Raw genomic sequence first — 19,788 nt, 5'->3', positions numbered from 1 at the left:
GAATTTGCATCCAGTGTGGTATATGAATTATCAACTTGCGGAAATCAAGAGATTAAAGAAAATGGTTTTGTAATATTTAAACAATTCCGTGTATTGGAATATAAATGTGGCCATTTTATGTGAAAGGTTCGTGTGCCCTAAAGCAAACCCAATACGACCACGCTCTTTCTTCTGACAGTAACTGGCTGTAATATTCTGCCATTAGGTTACAGCCCACTTTATTGGCGGGTACCCGAGGGAGAGAAATACACAATGAAACCGAAAATTCGTAACTTGCGTTTAGCTCAGTCTGGGCCCTACTTCGACAGCACTGATCTGATAACCTGATTTAACGCGGTTCGTGCGAGGCACCCGGCAGCTAACATATACAGAAATCTACGGCTTCGCTGTATCCACTACTCTGTGGCATCTATTTGATCGCTAACAAGCCGGTACAAAGTACATACAAAGCGACTAGTTGAACCTGAGGGCGACGCTCCGAGGTTGATGTTGCGAACAGAACGCGCTCTCTCAGTCCGCCATAAACATTCTGCTCGAGATTCGTATCTGTACAGTCGGCAGATGAGTCGAATAGTGAATTGAGGGCAATACTTGGATCCGAGAGAGAACTTGAGGAATGTGATGGGAGGTACACGTAGAATGCATATTGTACACAGCCCGAAATAAGATAGGAATTAGACGAGGGGTTGAACAGAATTTCATTTCAGTTACGAAGGGGTGTTTCAGCCTGGGCTGAGACATCGCGACCGGTTTGGGGGGTGGGGGGTTAATCGCCCAGAGCGTACTTTTCGTTAACAAAGTCGGTATTTAGTAAGAAATTTGGGACCGCGTTTTATGGAGCATTGTTTCAGTAAAACGCATTCTGATTCTTGATTTGACGTTTCTGCATAAGCTAGCAGATGGGAACTGCCAAATATTGACGACATCAACAAAGTGTTTTTTAATTATGCAAGGCTACACAGTGTTACAAAATATACAAAAAAAAATGAACCCCTAATACATAGACTACAGTAGGACCACCGCTGAAGTTCGGTTAACAAATACTTTGTAAGCTCTCCTGATCTTAATTATTTAAGGCCCGCGTTGATAGACATTCATTTTCAGACTGGGAACACAACATTCATTGAGCTTTGGTCTGAGTTTTGTGTTTGTTTCCCGGGTTAATTTAGAGATCTGTGACGTGACTTAACATTTATAACCTTTTGTAACTTCTGCGCCTGAAATCCTGACTGTACCGACTGCCTTAACCCTTTGAAGCCGAAGATCGTCTGAATAATATTTACGAATTCAGTCCGTACCGCGAAGAAAACACTAAACCTCACCATTACGAAAATCAGCTGGTTAACCCTTTGAAGCCGAAGCTCGTCTTCATAATATTTACGAATCCAGACCGTACCGCGAAGAAAACACTTCACTTAACCATTAGAAGTCGAATGAGGCGGTACGACATAAGATTTAACAAAAGAACATCCCGGTCGAAGCCTTAATGGTTTAACAGTGTGACACCTGAAGTCTGTGAGCGAAATAAATTGATTGACTGCAGATTTTTTTTTTCCTTTTAGAATATCTCGCCTCGTTTTAGTAACTTACGACTTCTCGTATCTGCGTTTCCATATGCCAACATAAAAACTCGTTCCAGCTGATTTCTAGAATCGATAAACGGTCGCCGTTATTGCAGTATTTTCGTATCTCTCTGTTCTCTGACGTGCCCAGAAGGAATGAAAGCTGTTCTGGCCTCTTATTTAATATCGCCTCTGTGTTATTCATTGCATTTCCCTGATGATAACGAGTTAATATCCGTCGGACAGCTACCTCGTGTTAAATATGTGGTCCAGTGATCTGCAGTTAAGGGACGGACGATTACAATTCCCGAGACATCGCGGCCTGTTTTATGATTGATTGATGCTTTGTGTAACGATGCTTTTCAGCTGCGTGGGTTATGCCACATAACGTACTAAAGTGACTGTGAATTGGAAATGTCGAGGAAGGAAGGTGAGGACTGCGGAAAATCACGGTAGCTGATCACCAAGGCAAGATCCAAAGCCGAGATCTCATTTAATTACTTATTATTCTCTTTTCCATCATTTAATACCCCTTGGTTTTTTATCACGTTGATAATAGCCCGTACAAATTATAAGTTGCATTTTAACAGATACGTTTTGACTGATAAATCTCTAGCCACTTCGACGTGGGACCGCACTGTCAAGGCCAAAGCTTTGCTCCTGATTAGAAAAAAACAGTGACAACTCAGACTTTGACTAAATGTTTTAGTAGCGTAGGATATAAGATGACGTTGGAGGGTCTTGTTGAACGTTTGGGAATCGCAGAAGGCCGATATTAAATTTTGTATATGTTTAATTAACAGACGAATTAAATATTGATTGAATATTTTAAAAAGAGGCTATGCTACACATTGAATAAACGTTTTGAGAAATATGTATATAATGGGGCTAAAGTAAAAGTGTTATGAACTAGTGTGACTGGGGTGTAGCCTATGCGTGGACGATACTTTTAGAGAGCATGAAAAATAAGTTCAATCCGTGTATTAAAATAACAAATATTGCTGAGGAAGGCACCGTGTAATCTTACAGAAAATTTCCGAAGTTTCGAAGGTGTTTGCTGCCTCCATCATCAGGGTTCGTAGGCAGGAAGCACCACTAAGACGTCGGAAAATTGTACCAGATTATACGGCGCAACAACCCAGAAGACAGCCATCGTCCCTAGTCTACCGATGCGTGCTGTGCTAAAAAACATCGCTTTCTAAACCTTTTAGACGTCTTTTGGTTTCATAATGTTCGTCATTTTTGCCTCGTCCAGTGTTCGAACCAGAATTGAAATAAGCTTCTCATGCTCTGTGTTGTTAGCGTATTTTATCTTACGCAGATGTAACATAATTATCGAAAAAATGTTTCCGGATAAATATGCAAATGAACTGTTACACAAGACGTGTATGAATAACGAAGCAAACCTGTTTGGAAGCCCACTTCTGGACATCAGAACACGTAATAAGCGGTCATTACGAACTAAACCATTAAAAGCCATTAATTACAGCTACTGTGTCGACGAATAAGCAGCAGACTGGTTGGAACAGCGGCACTTAAATCAGTTGACTTCAGAATATGTTACGGATTAGTGAAACGACCAACTTCGGCTCAGAACTTGTTGTCACGTAATTTGTCGAATGCAGATTCACATCAGAGAGTCTCAAGAATTTGCTGTGAAATCCGCTTAAATTTCTCTGACTCTCTTGTGTTCTCCACGTGGTCAGAAAGAGAATCCGTAAAATTCGATCCGATTCAGTGAATTTCAGGGCTTTTTAACGATCCCAGAATTGCCTTATGAATTTTCCCACTGCTAAGGATTATGGGGCCCCTACCCAAAGTAAAGGTGTGATGGTTGGCATTCCTTCCTATTGGGAAACTTCCGGGTCTCACACATGGTTTTCCCCCGTCTCTCCAAATAAATGCCCGGATTTAAATATGTCACGACTCCTTTGCACACGGGCCTACTTTCCGACCCATAATTCATAATCATCCTTCAATTTTTCATTCTTAGCTGTTCAACTACGTTTTGACACAACATCGCAAAACAAGCAGGGAGTCTCGAAATGTCCCCCTTGCACGAATAATAAAGTTCGAGGGGAATTAAGAAATTAATTTCAGTTTAATTTGAAAGCTTATGTTGGTAGCGTCGAAAAGATGGCGGACGTAAAGAACATGACCTTTCCGCAATTTGCAGGAAGTTGGTCTGTGTACTTGAAGAATACGCAATTTTTGTGGTCAGAGGAGTCACAGCCGGCCCGAGATCTCTTGTAACCAGGCCCGCGAAATTTTTTTTGTTAATGTGTTTTAGTTACCACATGCGTAAACAAATTCTGTACTCTAAAGGTTTTTTTTTTTAAAAAAATCATAATTCTTATCTCATCTGCTATCTTATAGAGAGGACCACATATGCTGTTGACTTCAGAACCGTACCGTAAAATTTAAGTTTTCTGCTTAAAAATTGTGTCAGGAAGGGTTTCTACGCCCTTGGGCCAAATGGGAAAATTATTTTTCCCACGAGGGAAGTAAAATTCTTTGATTACCCTGAGTCAGGAAGTCTTCCAAATGGACTGAAAGATTTACAGGACGACTAATGTGTGTTACCAATAACGGGCGTTTTTGGTGACCATCAATAAATAATTTTTGGGGATTGAGGATCGATCCATCATCGTATCCGAGACAACTGAAAAATCAACGTGGATGAAACTTCACCAGAAATGAGTGTCATGGAAATAAACAATGCATCGAGGGATTAAGACGGCGTGAATCTATTTTATTTTAACGACAGTAAGAAAATTGTGGACATTTGATCTTGTTACGCTGAAGAACAAAGGAATTTCACAGAAAGAAATTAAAACTTTTATATTATTTTATCAGTAGGGTTGCGTCATGTTGCTCACTTAAGATGAGAAGGTTCCGACAGCAGTGTTTTGGTGATATTGCGAATCACACATGTTCATTTAGAGCAAAATAAAATAAATATTTAGGGTTAAGTTCAGTGCTACTAGGTCACGACGCGTAAGTGGAAGGTAGCATGGGAACTTTTCTTGACGTCATGACTACTCGGTCTGTCCACAGGCTGACAAATTCTGAAGCTATGTCGTGGGATTGGCGGTCAGTCTGCAGAACTTGGTTCGCGTTCTCAAGTGTTGAATGGTAAGTATTAGGAAGGAATGTCGGGAGTATTTCAAGTCATCGGCATGACAATTACCTACCGTTAAATGAATTGGTCGTATCCTTGAGCAAGGACTTCGAAACGAGTTCCCAGACAGAAAGTAGTGCATCACGGAAATTCTGTAAATGCGGATGGCAAGAAACAGCTGCCGGCACAATCACGAATGCATTTCTTAACGATGAGTGTTCGTCTTATGTCTCGCTGAATTTCTCTGTAGTAATACGCTCGTATAAAAACAGCGAGTACTGTCTTATTATATTGCCGTTAAATCAAATTTACGTCGTGTTATACAATTTTAAACGTCACATTTTAAAGTTTTGTCAATCTGAATGTGACCACTGTAGTGTAAACTCGACTGGTAGTTCAGGCAATGTATTTACCAAGTGTGTGCCTGTCAGCTTCTCATGAAATAGTTAAGAGACGTATATTTTTCTGTTGGCCAATGAAATGCGTCTCTGCATCAGACACCGTAACACCCCAGGCGATTCAAAACTCAACTTGTCGTGCGTGTGAAACGCGAGACGGACGGACGGACGGACGGGATGTTCGAGAACAGTATAGAGACGACTTGTCAAAAACGCCATGCGTTCATAAACACGCCGTCGGGGATCTCCCTCAAAGAGCTCTCGGATCACGAAGCCTCGCCCAGTGTGTGTACATGTGCTGGTATTTATCTATCCAGGAAACAAGTCCTGTTACTTCCGGGAATTTAAGGCTGGGATGTACTGCGGGCGAGACTTCGTGAACTTTTAGAAATTACTCTCTTACGCCGACATATTGGACACATAATTCATTGCTTCCCCAGTAGTGTTGGCCAAGAATGTATTTTCAGACTTTGGCAGCAAATGGGGCGCCTGGCGCGTCTGCTTTTAGCCCGAAAAATAAAGGAAATTAATTTCAGAGAGGGAACATGATGTTTGTCCACGCTAGTTATTGCACTGTGCACGTCCACGTAATTGGAACGATTTTTTTTTTCAGACATCACGAGCAGAAAACCACTGGTTACTTCTTATCGGTTACTAATGTGCCTACTACCTGTGCTTTGCTTTACAAACTGGAACTGGCTCCGATCGCAGGACCTTCCAAGATCAGTTCCTGAAGTGGGGTCGTAACTATTCCGAATGTTCGTGGCTGCAACACACAATTGAAAATGCACAGGTTTCGATTACGTATCGCTGTCGTTAGTTTGATATATTTCCGTGTTTGAACAGAAAAATGAATCTCAGTAAATGTGTGATATTTCACTCATAAAACTGATTTTAGGTTTTATTAGCAGAACTTTCCAGTTGACTGGAAGAAACAGTAAGATATCACGTGTAAGTCCCAGGATTTCAGTGGCCTGTTGGAACAGATCGGTTGTTAACGTTTCTCCTGAAACGGAGATTTTTCTGATTTATCGCGCGGAGAGCCTTCAAACCAGGATGAAAAACTTGTGGGCGTTCGTTTTAAAGTAATTACTTGGACCAGTGTCCCTCAGAGGAAGGTGGTGAAGGAATCCCTTGATTTTTCATAGAGCCCCAAGGTCTGTCCACAAGGGACCGAGAAAATAATTCGGGGTTCCACACACATATGCTATTTGCTTAAAACACAATCTGATCATTTTATCCCTTCTACTCGTTGGGTACATCGATAAATGTTTGCTTAAGATTAATTAAATGTTGTAAGAAGAACCGAGTTCCAAATCCACATAAAAACAAAAGGTAAAATTAGTGTTACTGGGTTTCTGGACGTGTCCATCGTCTAATATTGTGCCCTAAACGTACATTCTTTTTAGAGCGTTAGACTATAGAAAGCTAGTTCAGTCTGTAATATTCTGTGAGGAACAGGTTTGTAGGTTTGAATGTATCAATGCAAATAACACTGGTATACGTTCATTTTATTACTTGAAATCTGAACAAGTGACATTAACTCCAAGGACTAGAGACCCGGAAGGTCTATTGTCGCGTTCACAAGAGCCTGATTGTCATTGGACCCTCTGCGGAGATTTGAATGCGCAGTATTTTCCAGTGACTACTTATTCATTTATGTAGCTTCGAATGAGAGGATGTTAATGAATAATTAATTGAAAGGATGTGGAAGGAAGCGGTCCTGGCCTAATTTAAGGTACTATCCTGGCATTTACCTGCAGGGACTGAAGAATACCACGAAAATCCCAGTCAGGATAGCCGGGCTCTGGGCCGAGAGTTGAAACCGGGATCTCCCGAGTACGAAGCAACCACTCTACGATGACATTCGGTCCTCTGACTGCTGTACGGTTATTTTGGGATACAGACAGATCGTTTGGTAAAATATGCGTGTTGAACGATGGTTCAGATGCCAAGGTTACGCTGGGATTTGAGGCCTGTGGAGAATGTCCTTCCACTGTCGCGTACTCTGTTATCAAGGACGTGAATTCGTTTTATTAAAGCTTCTAGCAGGATCCGGTTTGGAGGCTTCCATTAGTCTAATCCGCCTGGACACATTTTCGATCTAACAACCATTATATCCCACGCCGTTGTGTTGTGTATTTATTTTGAAGTAACTGTTTATTATGTCCTCCTCGATCACGTATTTCTACAACGTGATTATTTACGTCGTATCAAGATGTGAAGTTCCCTCCTTTTCCATGTTGACATTTAAACTCGAAGCCCGGCGAATCAGGCAGTTTGACTAGAAAGTCGCGTAGAATGTTTCGATTAATGGGTGTGGAAGGTCTTTTGATTTTGGATGCATTTGTAATTAATATTTGTCATTGAAATTCCGGAAAAAAATCGTGAATGCCAAGTTGTTTACAACAACCAAGTTTTATCTTTATCCGGCTAAGACTTTGAGAAAACAGCTGGGTGATTGAATAGGCATGACCTTAACATTTAGTGACAGCACTTGTAATTTTTTGATAAGAGTTAGAGGCCACGTGACGTCATAGGATATGTTTGCGTGATGGGAGGAGAGCATGAGGTAAAGGGATTCAATTGGCTCATTAATATCGTTGTTGTCCTGGGCACTAACGCCATGCAGAGTTGCAGGTAGATAACCAACGATTCGAAGAAAACCAAGAACGACTTCTTCACCGCCGTGAGAACCTCAGATCTCCCATTTTACAGTCACTGGGTCTAGTTAACACGCTAATGAACACTGGTTCTATGAACTAGGGGTTTTAGGGGTGAGTTGGCGCTGGTCGATCGACGAAGTATCTGACCAGGTGGTTAAGATTTCTTGGTCTTGCCTTAAGCTTCAAGTTGGTGTCCTGTCCCACCAGGCGGTAGCACCATACACGTGGCATTGATCGGACTAGAACACGTGTTCTGTCGAGTGTTCAGTCGGAAAGTCGTATTTTCCAAAAAAGTATCCGGCCTAATTTTGCTTCGTATGGTCGAAGAGGGATGGAAGGGTGGTCACTTGGTGACCTGTAAGCTCATTAACATTCACACAAATGGCTGTTGTTAAAACAAAGTCTTCCCTTCTGGCCTGGCCCGATGAGCATTTGGCCAGCTCCCAGGCCAGTGAATTCGAAGTTTTCCGAGGGCGAAGTGGCACTGGGGCGGGTTTTCCTCCGCGTCCTTCCCCCCCCCCCCCCCCGTCAGTGACCTTCCACCGCCACTCCCTGTTCACTTCGTGGAAGACTGAGTAATTTAATCACTAATAGAACAACAATTTTTAAGATAGTATAATTGCGTCATATTGTGAATCAAATATTAAATTAATTATTCGGTTTTGTCCGTCTAATCACAATTATATTTAAAATTTAAAATTTACAAATAAGATAATTAAATTATCATTTTATGGTCCACATCGAATAATCGATTTACATTTGGAACATGTAAAAATGTTCCAAATGTAAATCGATTATTCGATGTGGACCATAAAATGATAATTTAATTATCTTATTTGTAAATTTTAAATTTTAAATATAATTGTGATTAGACGGACAAAACCGAATAATTAATTTAACAATTTTTAAATTTAGAACGTTTGCTTTTCTGCGACGCCATTTCAGTTTTTTTCTCTCTTACCGTGGTTCAGTATCTGAGTGCAGTAACGCCTTATTGTTTCTTACAGCAGTCGACCTTCTGACCTCGCTTCCTTGAAAAATAGTTACGTCTATTTTTATTGGACCCAGTAGAACGTTCTAGGCACGGAGGTCGTGTCACCCAGTGCCACTTTCGTTCTCTGTCGTCAGCGGCTGCTCCAACTTACATCTTAAAGGATAAAGTGACAGCTGCAAAAGCCGTCCCGCTACGCGCCATCTAGGCGCTTGGGGGGAGAGGCGGTATAGCTCCTACTCGTTCTTGACCTCGGCACTAGATGGGAGTGAGTGGTCAGCATCACGCCCAGGCCGGCTTTACCCCCGGGAAAGGACCCCGTTACCCCAGAACCGGTCTAGACCCAGAGGCTGGAGGAAAAGTCCTCTGTCCCCGTCGGGGATCGAACTCCGGTCGTCCAGTCACTATACTGACTGAGCTATCCCGGCTCATGCAGAAAAGAGTAGTCACAGATAATTTATATAAATGTAAAACTGTGTTGTAGTAGTCGAAAGCCTAGAATGACTGAGGAAGAACATACGAGGATTGCGTTTTCTTCAGATTATTTAGTGTTTAACGCAAGGACAACACTAAATGCAAACTAATTATGTAGCCTACAATTAATTGGATAAAAATTTACTTGGATATTATCCATCGTCTAGTAATAAAACGTAAAAAACGTGGTCCGGAGATAGGGATTAGCTCTATCTAGTGGGCCCAACTGAGTAGGAACCTGAAGACGGAGATAGAGTCCCATCTCCGAAACGTCGTTTTACGTTTTTTACGTTTTATTACTAGACGATGGATAATATCCAAGTAAATTTTTATCCAATTGACTCTTCACCATCGTCAAGAAGTTTTAGATTTGATATACAATTAATTGACTTATCCTGTGTGGTATATAGAAGGAATAAAGTGATCTTTACGAATTTGGCATCGAGACCCTAGGAGTAAACAAAAAATAATTAGACTCTGTGACTCTTTGAGGATATTTCTGAGATTCGTGTTTCTTTTTAAGGTGCTATCATGGCTGTGCAGGAAAGGCGACGAGACTCTGAAGAGGCACACGGAACTTGCTACCAACCTGCCGGCAATAAAGGAACAAGAATTAGACTTCGAGAAGTTTTACTTCATCTCAATGGTGAGTATTAATTGCGTTCGAAGGCCCACGTTTTTTTTGCCTTTTTAGCGAATTATACAAGTCTTTGTCGAAGATGTCAGTTTTCCTGCACGTTACATTAGTGGTAGAATATCTTGGGCAGCTGACCGACTATCAGTTTCCTGAACAGAACACTGCCTCGCGGAATCACTTGTTTGTATTAGCTGACACCCGAGTCATTTGAGATTTAGACCGTTTCTGCCTTCAAGATTCATCCAATATTCATGGTTGTCGAAACACGTCGAAGTTGGGGGTAGAGGATCTTACTCTCGCTGCGTAAGAAGATGGCAATTCTAATCTTAGAAAACTCACTTTTGTGGGCAAACATTTGAGAATAGCGAAGATACACGTGTTCATGACGTAGACCGACCCAACCCCTTCGTGTTGAAGAATGAACAAACTTGTTCTGGTTCTTTTGGAGGTGGCAGAGAACATGCACCTCGCGCGCATGCGTGGTTTCAAGTAACTCGTTCTATTACCTAATTTATTAACATGCAAATCACATGTGGTGTCTGTTCTTCGCCTAACTAGCAAACAAACAAACAAAAGCTGTAAAGTGGAAGGTGTCAGTGACTGGTGATTGAAATTGGGCCGAGACAAGACGGAAGTTGATGGACCTTTCGGGTTGTCAGAAATTCTCCGCCCTTTATGGAGTCCTGACCTGACAAAACTGAGTTTGTTTTAAGAATTTGCCGTGCAATCCGATATTTTCATTCCATCAGCGCCTCTTTGAACGAAGTGATCTCTTTCCTTCGGGGTTTCCTACTACAATTCTGTACGCATCTTGTAATTTTCTAATATTCCCTGATAATATTTGGGGAATAGCGAAAATTACAACATTCCTCGCTGTGGAGCGTGTTTCATAAGTAATTTCGTACGTTGTGGCGTTATGGGATGTAGCGACTCTGCCTGCATTCTCGGGCCCAGGCGTAGAAGTGGCGTCTGTGTGACTGAAAGTCGTTAAGTATTTATGGTCTGGTGGCATTTGCGTAAAAAAAAGAGAATGTTGCACCTGCAAAGGGGCGCAGTCTGCGGTTTGCAAACACAGAACTGGCTCGGGCGATGCAGTGACTAAGCTACGGGCTTCAGTTCCTGACAGTCAGAGATGTCAGCTTAACCACAATTTACTGTCGACGTTAACACAGCAAGGAACTATACCATAACCCCCCTTACCACTCCATGGCACGTTCTTAATTAAGTTCTGGGATAGTTATGCGTTTACCTTTTATTTTCACTTCGTTATGTGAACGCAAGATCGGGATGTCGTGTCTTGTCGGTCCTTCCATCATGTTTTTTCTCCGAAATCACTTCACGGGTTTGGGTGTGATTTGGTAAAGAGTTGTATTTCGTTCAGTTTATGGGAGTAGGAGTGGACAGTTTGTGTTAGCGCGGCTAAAACTTTGAAAAAAATCGAAAAATTAAAAGTCTTTGTCTTGTCATGGTTCATCGATACCCCACGCACTGGACCACAGCAGAACCAGTCGGTTAAAATACGTCGTGAAGCCAGCCCGGGCGTTGTTAGCCAATTAGTCGAGGCTAACACGAACTCTTCTGACGTACGTAGCAGAACTGCACGTTTATGAATCAGAAACGAATTAGAGAATTAATAGTTTATTCGGTCGCGTCAGGTTTGGGACAGAACGTCCGACGTCCAGAATACGAACATGTTTTGTTTACATTATGTATAAGTCTGTGCCTTTGACATGAGAGGTCATCGCCCTGTCTGCAGAGGCAATGACCCCCCCCCCCTGTGGGCGCATTATGTAACGAAAACTCCGCTGTGTGCTTAAATAAAATGTCGTGTTTGTTAAGTTTTGTTTGGGTCGTCTTTTAGCGCAGTGAAACGTGCACTCGGTCCATGAGCCTACTGTATACGTTCTATCCTCACTAGTGTTTAATAATTAGCGTAGTGAGTTGGTAATCGTCTTTATTAGAGTCCTCTGTGGTGGTATAGCGGTTAGAACGCTGGCCTTGTAATTCTGGGATCCCGGGTTCGATTCCCGGCGGTGCCCGAATTTATAACTTGTGTTGGGCAAGGCCGTGGTCTAGGCAACACGGAGTTTTCCTCCGTGGCATCCCAACAATTACTCCATTCACACACAGAAGAAGGCAATGGCAAACCACTTCTGGATCATCTGCCAAGAACGTATATGAACAGGTCCCAGTCCGAGAAAAGGATGGAAGGATCCTGTTCATATGGACCTGTCGTCAGACAGAACACTAAATAATAATAATCCAATGATTGTTTTCACGATGACTTATTTATGTATTAAAATTGACGTAAATAAATTTAAGTGCATGGATAGTTACTTTACGTAAGAGGGATGACGTGACAGTGGCCAGAGTGAATTACACAACGGGGAACTTCGTAATTGGTTCACGTCTTCAAACATTGGCGTGATGAAATCAGGACGTCGATGGAAATTTCGTACAAAATTTATTCGGAGCGCCTGAAGGGATCAGACGATAATATTAAACCGAACCTTAAGAAAACTTAGTGGTGGGGACCAGCTGAGCGACTATCAGTATCTGAAGGAGCGCACTTCACCTTGGAATTGGTTTTGCAATGCACGGCTGTCGGCTGCGTTGAAAATCAGTACCACGCCATCTCGTGTCTTCGACTTCAACTAAGTGTACGCTGTGTTGAGGTCAGACGGAGAAGTGAGAAATTACCGTCGGTTGATTTTTCGCTTGTTCAGTGGCCACGTAAAACGAATAGACGGTCAGCAGCGGCGACCTGCTTCGTTCAGAAAAAAATAATGATTCTGTACAACATTGAGCAGAGAATGTCAAATTAACGCGAATGAAATTCAGGATTACCTTCTGTGAAAACACTTTATAAAACTGTCGGTAGGTGGCACTGCATGTATAGGTGTTAGCGCTCCTATCAAAACACAGTGGAACTAAATGGACATAAACACGATGGGATAGAATCTCTTCAAAATGTAAATGTCATTTCTGTTTGTCGATGTTATTTTTTGGACGATAGTCGCAGTTGTAGCCGAACCAGGGCTCTTACATAACTTGTAGCCTCAATCTTATGCAATACATTGACATCTGTGAAATGTCCGTCATGATCCAGTGGTCTTCCGTGATATGATCTTTCGGACTGACCGCATTGTGGTTTATTGAGTAATACGTAAGCTTGCTTGTAATACGAAGTTATTAAGGCTTTGACCGGGATGTTAAATCTTATGTGGTACCGCCTGATTCGACTTCTAATGGTTAATTGAAGTGTTTTCTTCGCGGTACGGTCTGGATTCGTAAATATTATGAAGACGAGCTTCGGCTTCAAAGGGTTAACCAGCTGATTTTCGTAATGGTGAGGTGTAGTGTTTTCTTCGCGGTACGGACTGAATTCATAAATAATATTCAGACGATCTTCGGCTTCAAAGGATTAATATTTTTCATAATTTTTTTTCGTGATTTATAAGCTTGCCCGCGATTCGATAAGGGAGTATGAATTCTGCCCTTGGTCCGGAAAAGGTTAAGAACCTCTGTTTTAAATTATTTCATCGCACAGTAGTTGCACGCTGAAACTCCGGGGTTATTAGGCCTACCCTCGTTGATTCACTCGTAGTTAAGTCTCCACGACAGAGTCGGTTTAGTTAGAATGTTTTTCACACTTTCGTTTTTGTGGAAAATATACGAAATAATTGCTTTTAACTTTTATTGATTTTTCGTTACGTAGCCAAGTTTCGTAATAGTGAAAAACTTTGGTAATTCACACTCATCACGAAATATAATCTTACTTTATTCTATAATTTGCTGCATTTTCGACTCATGATGAAGCTTGTGGTACAAACGGATCGCTTCATGCATTGAATCTGAATGATTGCTCACCAGTGTGAAATTTTGTTGGGATCGCTTTATGCATTATACCTTGTGGGTTTTGTGATATTCTGTTAGTCACCTGGCGGAAGACAGAAGGATTTGCTGACCTTTTATAGATGTTTAAAATCCTCTTGGTCACAATCCTCTGTACCCTTTTTAAAATTTCCCAAAATCCTACCAAGAGATTTCCTTTTAGACCTCGTGATTTGTGTGAAATTATTCCCAGTCGTGGACAACTTAGCCAATACGAAGTAAGCCACTGCGTGGTAATGGTCCCGTTTGTGTAACTGAGGACACTCCTGTTAACAGTCGGTACTCCTTTGATGATGATTGTCTTCTGGAATATTGCGCCGTGTAGTCTGACGTTTCATAAAGCATGACGATGGAGGCAGCATGTGCCAGAAGACAGACATCTTCATATTCGCCGCACGCAGGTAGGTCTCTAAATAGGGATCGTTGTGTAAACACTTTGGCATTTCCTGTCGACTACTTTGGAAGTGTCATTACACTTACGACACTGCGCTGAATCGCAAATGATTTCATTTGGTTGACCTATTGACAAAGAATTAAAAGTGCATTGTGTATTCTGGCCGGATGCCTTTGACAAACGGTACTTCTTGTACGCGGGCCGTTTTGCTGTTGTGGGCGGGTCCAGCATTTCTTATGCCATCGGCGAAGAGTCTGGGTTTAATCTTACTTTAGTTATTCATTTGTTTACATAGCGACTTCAGCGCTTTTCGTGTATAATTAAGAAGAGACTTTATCGAGGCGTTATATTTGGGCAGAGTTCGACCAGGTTGTCCAATAAAATAAAACGAAACAAGCGTATTTATCGGCGTTTTTTAACAAGTACGTTCCTTCCAGTTGCGTCGTTGGGAAGTTGTCCCGGGATAAAAGGGGCCCACGGCAAGCAACACATGTTTTTGGTTCCAGACGAGGAAGCCCCCGAGAACGAATTCCAAGACTGGATATTACAAGTCATTTTATATAATGTGTAGAAAGTTGCAGGCTGTAACATGTACGTATGAAGCCAGTAAACGTTCTTTCCTTCGTTTTTGCAAGTTTCCCGTGTTTCTGCAGTCTTTAGCCGATTAATTGCATTTCCTGACTCCAGTAGGGCATCAAAGATTTCTGAGAAATTATACGATTTATTCGGAAAACATGAAGAGAAGACAACGACCTGGAAGATCTAGATGTGGACCAGAGGAGACTTAAAATTAATCTTAAAAGATGTAGTGTCAGTATGTGGAGTGGATTCAGCTGGCTTAAGTCATGGCCGAGTGTCTGTCTCCTCTGAACAAAAAGGGATCGCGTTGCTGAATGAGACGGACATTTCCAACACTCGGTATAACTTTTTCGTTTTATGATTTCAATTTTTTTGAGAAATAGAACGCGTTGCTGTTTAATCACCGTGTATCAGAAATGAAACCAGTGCAATGCCGGATCAGAGAACAGGAAGTAGCTTTGAAAAATTGTACTCCGGAACAAAGTGTACGCGCAGGGAATCGAGCCTGGTTCATCTCGAAAACCCGTCTGTTGTCTGCTACACGTTTCGCCGTGCAGCTCAGTCAAACCTGCAACTTTGGCTCCTGGCGGGTTTTGTGGGAACTTGTTGGATAACGCGAAACAGTCATTTGGGTTCGAGAGCAAATATTGCGACAGGTCACACAGCCTAGAGCCCACCCAGGTCATTTAACTAACGTAAACCCGGCTCACGAATATTCTCATTGAAGTTTCTCGCTGTTTTCCTCAGTTAATTCTGGTCCAGTGCATTGAAATAGGCTGAGACCACGACATTCCACATTTTTCCAAATCCATCGTCAACATATATTAAAACGCTGTGCGAGCTATGAAACTGACATCGTTAAATAACTAAGGGTCAATCAGTTTGTATGGATATTTTCCTTTCCCGTATTTTGTTAAGCAGAAACAGATCTGAGGTTCTCACGGCACTGAAAATCTCGCCTGTGGTCTTGTGATCAATGACGCGCTGTGTGATCATGTAGGTGACTTCTAGCGTTTCGGAGAATCGTGCCATCTTCAGGTCTAAAATGAGTAAGAATGGAAATGTGTTTCTAAAGTTCGACCAGTACCAGTACCAGTCTCACGACAAAGCAGTAATGAACGAGTTCTGCTCGAACTGTGGAATTCTGACGCCAATACGAAAGCCGACACGTTTCGGCCTTGACTTCATAAGTTAATGCTATTTGTAACTTTAATCGGTCTGCGTGTTATGTCCACGACTGAAAGCATGGGCATTGAAGTTGCTGATTTAAATAGAGTGTATTGCGCACTACTTTAGAAGTTATCGGTCAAGTCGCCGGGCTTCATGTTTGAGATTTATTCCACGATTTATATATTATCTACCTTAGAGCCGTATTTATATTTGATGACGCGCGATAAATCTAAGACGACAACGCGAGACGTTTGGCCTTCCGCATTCTAGTGACGTTTGATACAATTTTTTTAAAAAAAAGAAATTCTATAACGTGGACTGAAGAGCACGCACATACGTTTTCCAGATGTTCAGAAATGGTTAGGGAAAGTTTAGTCACACGGTACTCACTTTCACCCTTTGAGTGCGCCCAAAACTTGCCCCTGGGCGACTCCAAAAAGCCAAGAACCCATAAAATGGGCTTATCACAGAATGTAGTGTTAGTGTTTATTACCTTCGTATCCTGGAGGTCCCTGGTTCGAAACTGGGTCAGACTGAGATTTCAGTTGTTTTTCTTATTGTCTTAAGACAGTTATTCGGATAATACACCACGATGGCTTCCTTCCGTTAATCATTCCATTATTAATTTGTCGCTGTAATAAGCTGTATGGCGTGGGCCTTGTGGGACCGTGGGTTTGAATCCCACTCAAGCCATGGATGTTTGTCCGCGTTGTGCTGTCCTGTGTACAGGCGAAGGGCCGATCCCTCGTCCAAGGAGTCCTACCGAATGTACGAGGCGCGTCCTCAAAGTAAGTTTCCCTGGGGCCGTTTACAGAAACAAAACACAATTTCATGGAAATATTTATTGCAACAGATACAGCAAGTGTCCAGCTATTTTTCAACATATTCGCCACCGGAATTGAGACATTGGTCATACCGTGGGACCAACTTTTGAATACCTGTGTCGTAGAAGTCTGCCGCCTGGGATTGGAACCACTGTATGACAACCATCTCCGCCTCTCTGTCATTCTCAAAACGCTGACGCTGACCGGACAGGAATTTCTTGAGGTGTAGGAAAAGATGGAAATCACTGGGAGCGAGGTCCGGGCTGTAGGGTGAATGATTAAACACCTCCCAGCTGAACTCCTGCAGGAGACTTGCTGTCCGTCGAGCCGTGTGCGGCCTAGCGTTATCACTGACCGCACTTCACAGTCGGCGGGAGCTGGAATAAGAACCTCCATCTTCAACAGCTGCAACGATGCTACTGTGAGAACGCGGGAGGTGCCGTTAGTGCATGCGCCATGCTACGTCATTGCTCTATCACGTACGCACAGTCGCTTCGCGCAATATAAGGTTTGCTAGCTGTGGGACGAGTGGGAAACTTACTTTGAGGACGCGCCTCGTATATAGATCAAGCCAACGAAATTGGGACCCGCAGATTCTCAGTCACTTGAAGAATAGGTCGTCAAATTATCAACGTAAAGTAATAAGCTGTATATTTGAACAACATCGCTAATTAAGTCGCTGTTACAATGCATTCCAATCGCCGGATTGTTTTTCTTGGAGGTGAATGCGAAGGTTATTTAACGAAGCAAAATGCACTGACATTTAATACAGCCTCCGTTCCTGGCTCGATATTTATGTAGAAAGTTTTCTGTCTCTGACATTTTGCTGTCTCCGATTTACGTAAAACATACGGCATTCTGTTTCATGGTACGAAAACGAAGTTTGAATTTTTTTTATGTTGTCGTTATAGTACGCAATCAAGAATAGTACTCATCTGGAATCAAGTACGACTAACACAGGGGCATTGAACTTTCCAGATACGGAGCATAGTTAACGAGGTTCTTTGGCTAATATTTCGTTTCTAAGAATAAATAAAATATTATAGAATGTCCACGCTGTTTCTGATGTAACATGTGCAATCCTTCGATGTTTATGACCTCCTGTTCGGTCTAAATCAGGTTAGAGATCTATGAGAGTTTGTTTATGGTTTTTGTCTGAGAAGGAATTGACATCTTTAAAAAAAGCGAATCAGTGAGTCTTCGGGGAGGAAATGTGTAGTTCCCGAAGTTAATTTGTGGAGTGGCCTGTTGCGCGATCGGTTGATCGGAACCTCTTTCTTTGGGGAAGGGACTTTGAACATCCAGCAATCGCTTGGACGTGCCGGAAAACTTTGTCTGTCCACAGTTACAAGACCTGCAGCGTGCCATGTTCTTCCAGGAACACGGCACACCTGTACACTGGAGCTACTGATTGTGCGTGCGTGTCTTGGGCAGTAGAGATTTCTAAAGTAGTAGGCAGATAGACTCTGTGCCTCCCCAGCGTTTTACTTACGCCCGATTTAGGCTAAATGCGGTAGGTTTTAAGACAAATAAACTGCCGCCTTTACGAAAAATGTTTAGGAAGCCAATTTTTGATCTGAAGCCAGCGTTTCCGTCGGAGTAGAGAAATCGAACAGAACTATCTCGTGATCGGGACCAGCTCCTCTGTTTCCTGAGACTTCTGCCATGACACCGACGTTGAATTGTAAAGACGCAAACTGTTATCTCACCCTCTGCGGAAATTCGATCAACTTTCTTCCGTATTGTGACTGGAAACTCTCGCCCAGCCTTTCCAAACTTTCACGCCGTAATCAGTTGACTAATGATATCACTTCGCGGAATACTAATGCATTGTCTTCGCATTCTATTCCCTGTAACCATGCGTCTTAAACATTGTGTACAGTGGACGCAAAATTACTCCAAGCCTGAGCTGCGTCGTAGTACGAGAGAAAGGGATTATGGGAAGGGCAGGGGGGGGAAACAAGACGGGAAAGAGTCTGTCTGAGCATGCGTAGTGTGAGTACTAACATTTCCTCCTCCATTTTTAATTTGGATACAATTGATGGCATCTTCATGCATTGACTTTTACAATGTATCGAGCTTAATTAGTGAGAAGTTAACTAATACGGACCGGTTGTGGCCTGCGGGCCGCAAATTGTGACACGATCTTCAGTAAAAGTACTCGAGATTATGAACTTTAAATGTCAGCGGGCTGTAGGACGGATTCGCCGAAATTGGCAACAAAGTTAATTGTCAGGCTATCGGTCATTGTTTAAAAGCATGGGACATTTCGAACTTTGAGGTTATGTTCGACGAATTAGTGTAGAAAACGTGTATTTAAACTATAATAATAGAAATACTAACACTGATATAACATATCTGCGTAATGTTTAAAGTCGTAAGCAATAAGATGGTTGGGCCACGTGATGAGTTCCTCTGATACGAAAGTAAGTCGGTATTTACTAGACCACGTGGTTGAATGTCATTTTGGGACGAACGCATGTGAAAACGGTGTGTACGTCGGTCTCATTTCACCTTTTAGTCTTGTTGATAACCATAAAGTCAGGTGGTTGCTATGGGCGATCACTTGGTACCATGACAACGTGAAGCCTAGCAACAGATTTTCAAAGCCGGTCGTTCAGCGGACCAATATAAAATGTACATTGACGTTGTTCCGGGAAACATAGAAGTTTCTACTACGAACCCATGGAAAATAAATATTGCAAAGTCTCCGCACGTAATAAACCTGGATAGTACCACGATACACCCCCAGGACATGTTCCACCAGATAGAATTCGAACAAAGTACCTTCCTGGCGCGATGTACCGTGTGTTCATGTATGTAGCATTCCCAGGTTTTTAAACGGAATTAATGGAGTTATCATTCGGTCATCAAGGCATCTCGATTAACAGATATGAGATGAAACTGTGAAAAGATGTTTTCAATGTTAAGTAACTGTTAATAAAGAATTCAGGAAATTATAACATTTGAAGCCGAAACTCGTCCAATATATTATTTAAGAATTTAGCCCGTACCGCGAAGAAAACACAGCACTTCACCATTACGAATACAAAGTTTTATGATATGCAGTGAAATAAT

The 19,788-nt window shown here is 42.2% G+C and overlaps 1 protein-coding gene across 4 annotated transcripts in view; it reads left to right on the top strand.

Annotated features, from left to right (window-relative positions):
• The window catches only part of LOC110831512 (puratrophin-1), a 370,795-nt gene that overhangs the window by 280,648 nt on the left and 70,359 nt on the right, over positions 1-19,788 (top strand). For all 4 annotated transcript variants that reach the window (XM_087347486.1, XM_087347487.1, XM_022067614.2 and 1 more), the window contains one exon: positions 9,736-9,858. In XM_087347486.1, coding sequence (XP_087203612.1) covers positions 9,736-9,858 — 123 coding nt within the window. The remainder of the gene's footprint in view (positions 1-9,735; positions 9,859-19,788) is intronic.

Source organism: Zootermopsis nevadensis, unplaced genomic scaffold (genome assembly GCF_977971745.1).
Source record: "Zootermopsis nevadensis isolate Lab colony 2312 unplaced genomic scaffold, Znev_1.0 Znev_ptg000011l, whole genome shotgun sequence".
Lineage (NCBI taxonomy): Eukaryota > Metazoa > Arthropoda > Insecta > Blattodea > Termopsidae > Zootermopsis > Zootermopsis nevadensis.
This window is presented reverse-complemented; position numbering and strand designations above follow the sequence as displayed.